This window comes from Danio rerio, chromosome 12 (genome assembly GCF_049306965.1).
Source record: "Danio rerio strain Tuebingen ecotype United States chromosome 12, GRCz12tu, whole genome shotgun sequence".
Classification (NCBI taxonomy): Eukaryota; Metazoa; Chordata; class Actinopteri; order Cypriniformes; family Danionidae; genus Danio; species Danio rerio.
In genome coordinates this window covers 27,272,576-27,278,792 of record NC_133187.1, presented here as the reverse complement: position 1 = coordinate 27,278,792, position 6,217 = coordinate 27,272,576, and the positions used below count along the sequence as shown (strand labels likewise).

General features: G+C 34.2%; 1 protein-coding gene across 1 annotated transcript in view; it reads right to left on the bottom strand.

Annotated features, from left to right (window-relative positions):
- Positions 1–2,166: 2,166 nt before the first annotated feature.
- The window catches only part of ppm1bb (protein phosphatase, Mg2+/Mn2+ dependent, 1Bb), a 55,415-nt gene continuing 51,364 nt past the window's right edge, over positions 2,167–6,217 (bottom strand). Inside the window, exon 6 of the mRNA NM_001007313.1 lies at positions 2,167–4,222. Coding sequence (NP_001007314.1) covers positions 4,193–4,222 — 30 coding nt within the window. The 3' untranslated portion in view covers positions 2,167–4,192. The remainder of the gene's footprint in view (positions 4,223–6,217) is intronic.

The window sequence follows — 6,217 nt, the reverse complement described above, 5'->3', positions numbered from 1 at the left end:
TAACCATAAGTTTATTCGTATTGTCTACAATTTTTTTTTTAACTTATATTTTATGTGTAATTGTATTTATGGTAATTTCTTTTTAAAATTCTACTTTCTACTTTTTCTATTTATTTATGTTAGGCACCTAGGGTCTGAGTAACGATTCTCTGTTATGTCCTGTACATGTAGTTGAATTAACAACAAAGCTGACTTTAACTTGTCTTGACAAACTATATATATATATATATATATATATATATATATATATATATATATATATATATATATATGCCCACCGTTCCTACATGCCTGTCAGGATGTGCCTCATTCTCCGCCTTGACTGCATCAGATAAAAAGCACGGTGACAAACATGAAGGTAGTAGATCTGGCGGAATGTTTGTGAGAAATACTACAGTAGGAACTTTTCCAATGATTATTTGATGTATTTGTTGCGGAGTTGCAATGATGCGTCACACACAATGTCATTACAAAGTTTAACTGCACTGTTTTTGCAAGGCAAATGTGACAAGGTACAAGTTAATATCCATTGCTGTATTGATATCCGTTATGTAAATGTACAAAATAAACCTGATTTAAAGTCCACAAACTGGGATTGAAGCGTCTTCTTTTAAAATTGTACTGACATGCATCTGTGGCTATAAAGACGGTGAAATCACTGCAATTCATTACAAACATGCACTGTTTTAAAAACATTTTAAACTAGTAAAACTCATTCTTGATCACATTTGATGATGATTACAGACAGCTGAACAGATCTTTTAATCCCAGTTGCTTTACGCACGTCCTGTCTTGTTTATGATTATACACGTTACAATAGAGTCATGTTAATATCCGGCTGTCAATCAAATTGGTGGGTGGGAAAACCGCACCACTATGTCACATTGCGGTGGGTCATAATATGGGAGGGATTCAGATCCTATTTTATCGTCAGGACAATATAATAAAAAAATAAAAAAAAGAGAGACTTAGGTTAATTTCACTCCAATATGACAGTGGACACACTACTTACACAAGGTTCTATCCAAACAGCTTACAAAAGATCATTTTCATCATGCCTTTTAATTACCCCTTTAATTAATTTGACCTTTAATTAACCTATTTTACTTCAAATGGTCAATCTGATACTGAATCTCAGTGAATAATTTTTTTACATTCAATTTTTTATCATATTTTGTATTTTGTCTATTTTTTACCTTATGGGGTCAGTTGGAAAATGCGTAAATACAAAATTAATTTTAAAAAAAATCATAAAAATTGAAGAAATTTCTGGTCGTTTACTCATCCTACATTTGTTCCAAACCAGTTTTTCTACCTAAATGTCTTTCTCCTGATGAACACACACACAACACACACACAAAAAACATACCAAAGAAAAAAAATCTACTGAGTTTCATACTTTTTTTCAATGGCTGCATTTTCCCAATATTCTCAAGGATAACTTGCTTTGTGTCCAGCAGAAAAAAAAAGAAATTCATTAATGCACTTGAATGAGAGTAGATAAAAATTGTTTAATTTTTATTTGGGGGTCTCTGTGTTAATCTCGATTACTCAGTCCTGTTTCTTTTCATTTTGTATGATTGGTGATTGTTATACTGTTCTCATGTGTTGATGGATGAGATGTGAAGGGTGTCTGTATGTTTATGTTCTGCAGAGCAGGGACCTGCTGAAAAATAGCGTTCATGCTAAAACAGGCCCGATTATCTTTTCCTGTTTAAAAATGACAAATGAAAAAATAAAAATAAAAACTTTAATCTAAAAAGCCATTTAGAATAAGCGACAGAAAACCAGCATACGACAACAAAAGAAAGAAGTTTCTGGAGAGAACTTGTGAAAGGTTTTTCTGTGTCCGTTTTCAATGTTATGATTCACCAAAGTGCTGTTTGGTTTGGTTTAAAGGTTACAACTCCCACAAAAAATTCTATTAAAAAAAATTATATACACTTTTACCCCCTTAATTTTACTGAAAAAGGCAGAGGACACTGTTGCGTTCAAGCAAATAAATAGAAAGTCTTGTACTTTCACCGAAACAGCTCCTGCATCGATAAAACACAGCAGATAGGAATATGTGCAGAACAGGAAAAGCAATATTTTCACTGACACCGAATTTCACCCCTCCCATAAAATATTATGGGTGACAACATTTTACTCAAGCAAGCCATTGTGTTAACATCAAACTTTAGCAATCCTTTATTGAGGAGAAGAGATCATATTCACTGTTTGCTACTGAAACATCACAACATCATACTGGGGACGTTCATTACATGGGCTCATCGGGTGGTTAGAGAGAATCCGAGGAGAAATAGAGGAAGGACGTGAGAGCAAGAAGAAGAAGAAAAAAAATTATTAAATCACACTCTCCAAAACACACAGGACAGTAGTTTCCCCCTCTGGTGAAACCCTCTCTTCTCAAGCCAGCAGACGTGGAATAAATAAAATACTTTGTCTCAGTTATTCAATAAGTGTTGATATAGACAACGCATTTGAGCACTCAGCGCATAAAATATATCTCTTACCATCTCGACTGGAAACGGACTCAATCTATTCAGCATATGGCTATGATTTATGTGTACCAGGAGAGGGGGGAAAAAAACTGCAAAAATATATATACATACATAAACAATCATCTTATAAAATTCAATTAAACACTCATTTAAAGCTACACACCAGAGCAGGTGAAGTCGATGAATAAACAAACAAAAAGTGGGGAGGAAAAGAACAAAACGAAGGCCTCCAAAGCATGTCACAGGGCAGAACCAAAACTCATGTGTGAAGTAAATGGAGTTAAGAGCGTGAATGTCTATGACGAAGCTAATCAAACGATAAATGAAAGGGTTACGCATGAGCATGTACAAATGGGTGAAGGTATACGTACGAATATCAGTGTGAATAAGGGGTACATTCATCCATATAGCCAACTGTCCTGTAAGTACACCCTTACAGCATGGTTCACCTTTTACAGGCACGATTCAAAAACAATCCTACATTAAGGATCACCAAAAAAAAATAAAGAATTAATCCACTCATAATGAATATTCAAGTACCTATCAGCCAGTCCGAGGAGAGAGCGTCCCCTTCCACTCTTTCGCTCCGCTGTTAAAGGAGAAAAATATATATATAGCTATATACACATACATATTTCTGCAGTTTGACTTTAGAAATACTCTAACTACCTTCTCATAGTTTCTCTTTCATATAGTCGTTTTGTTTTTTTGTAGTATTTCATTTTGTTTTTCGTCATCGAATGTGAGTGCAATCAAACGATACCAATTACACCATATAATCTGTAATCAAAAAAAATATAGAAATGCGTCAAAATGATGGAGGGGGAAACTAGTTGAGCGTTTTTGTTAGAGGAAAAACCACAAACCAGAAGGCAAGCTGATGGGAGAAACCCAACGTGTATGAATCGGAAAACAAAATGGAGGAGTTCAGTTTTTTTCTTGAACAAGGAAGTCAGTGTGACAAGTTCCTCCAAATAAAGTTCCCTCCATTTTGGGCCGCTCCTGCTGTCAAGATGAGTGTCCTAGAATATTGTTTAAACATTTAAGTCTTCGCATTTAACAGCAAGCACCAAAACGAATGACACCAGAAGAAATTCGCCCCAAAACAAAACAAATGAAAAATAAAAATCCAAGAAAAGAAATCCACAAGAGATACGTTACATTTCTGTGTCCAGCTGGTTGGGTAGAGACTGAAAGAGATGCGCGGGGTGGCAGAAACGGTGAACAAGAATTGAGATCATGCCTCCAAAAAGCTGCACATGCGTGGTGTGAAGGGGTTGAAATAGAGCAGAGTCTGAATGAGGGTCCCTGTCCCTCTCAGGGCTCACCTGCCCCGCCCTCCTCCAGCCAAGAACACGCCCACAAATTAGCATGTCCTTCAACTTCTGCTCAAGCAGTCGCGTCATTCACAATCGACGCCAACTTCAAGAGGGAGGGAGGGAGGGAGGGGGGTGAGGGGAGTAATAATAAATCTACCAAACAATTTCCGTTTAAAAAAAACAAAACAAAAAAAACATTTCTGTAGTTTTTTCATCTTAAAAACAAGCGTGTGTTTTCCCAGACCTGTCGTTTAACATTTCCTATGACGCTCTCTGAATCGAAACCAAACAAAGTGTGTGAGCAAGGGTTTTCTTGTGTGAATTGAGGACATTCTCATGTGGATTCAGAAGCTGCCGGCTGCTCGGGGGCTACCAGGGGTCGTCAAGGTCTCCTCCGCTCTGCCATAGGAAGAAAACAAGACAGGGAAAGAAATGAGCAAACAGATTTTTTTTTTTTTTTTTTTTTAAAGGTAGGGAGGTGAAAATAAACGAAACAATCGAGGGTGTGAGAGACAAGACAAGGAGAGAAAGAAAGATTTAATATTTTTTGATGGAATTGAAGCATGGAAGAACAAGATTATTACACTTGAACTACTTCTGATGGGAAAGGGAATACACTACCATTCAATCGTTTGAGGACAGTACGATAACACTTTAGACTAATGGTTCATTAGTTAACTAATTAATGTATTTACTAACATCAAGTATCAATACTCTTGTAAAGCGTTTATTAATCATTGTTGGTGATTAACTAATGTGTTATTTAAAATCCAAATGTGTGCTTGTTAACATTGGTTAATGCACTGTGAGTTAACATGAACTAACTTAAATAACCTTAACAAAGAAAAAAAGTAATAAATGTATTGCTAATTGTTTGTTCACGTTAGTAAATACACAAACTAATGGACCGTTATTTTAAAGTGTTATCAACTTTTTGTTTTATTAATGAATAAATTTTGATCTTGAATTTGAGCAAATCAGCATGTTATCATAATTATATTTGACCATGTTTCACTGACGAGTGGAGGAATAATGCTGAAAATTGAGCTTGGAATGCTAAAATAAATGCATTTGATTAAGCCTTGATGGGCATAAGATTCTTAACTTTCTTAAAAACATCTAACAGACATCAAACTTTTGAACAGTACTGTTGAAGCCTCCTATTATTCTACAGGGAATACAAAAACTAACCAATAACTTTAAAACTGCATAGAACCAGAATTGATGTGAAATTCAGACAACATCCTGCACCCTCTAAAAAAAACCCTAAATTAATGTGGTGTGGTCAGCGTGAGCAGACACAAAGATTGGCATCAATACAGAGAAACAGACATGGATTACATACAACTTTGTGTAACACCATCTAATTTGTCAGCGTGTTGAATATGATTGGGTTAGACTAAAACAAAATCTGAACCTGATAATAAAATCTAAACTAAATTGAACTATATTTTTAACAAAATTCAACTCAACTAAAACTAAATTTAGTAGAAATCAGACCAGTTCAGAGTTATTCAAAAAAAAGGTTTAATTAAACTTAAAATAGTGAACAAGGTCAGTTGACTACACTGTTGCCATTTTAGTCAATTACACAGTATTTCAGTTATTACAGTTATTACTTTTTAAACACGACAAAATGAATGAAAAGCTTTTAGCATTTCTTCAATTTTAATTATATATTTTTACCACAATGTGGCACTGCCTGGGAACTTTTTTGTACTTTCAATGTTCAAGAAATCTAGCATTTTACTAGAAAAATCCAGAACACTGTATACTGCACTATATTTAAAAAGAAACAAGTTATAATTAGGGCCAGACAGAATCAGCAGACATTTTTGGACAGACTTTTCTGCACTGACTTTTGTAAAAACTAATAATAATAATAATAATAATAATAAAATGAATCCTAAAATCATTTTAGGAGTACCATAACTAAAAAGTTTATATATGAAATAAAAAATAATGAGTTTTTAACTTTTATTTAATGTTTACAAGGCAAATGTAATTAGATCCGCTTATTTGGTAAACAAAGCAAGTCTCTCATATAACATCTAAAAGACAGAAAATATTACTTTACAAATTATTGTAAATAAATCAGAAGAACATTTTGATATTATTATTATTATATCACAATAATATTAGTGGAATTAATTAAAAAATTGAATAAATATAAATTTACACAAGTAAATACATAAGACTCAATGATGGGCTAACAATCTGCGGAAATCTGCTGATTTCTGCGCGTGCAGATTCCGTGTGGGCCTAGTAATAAGCAAATGTAGCTATTTTTCCCATATCTTCTGACTAGTAGATACTAGATCAGTGCAGGTAACCATAGAGCTTGGTTGTCATAACACACAATCAAGTTGGACCAGAATTAAAGCATTCAGGAGA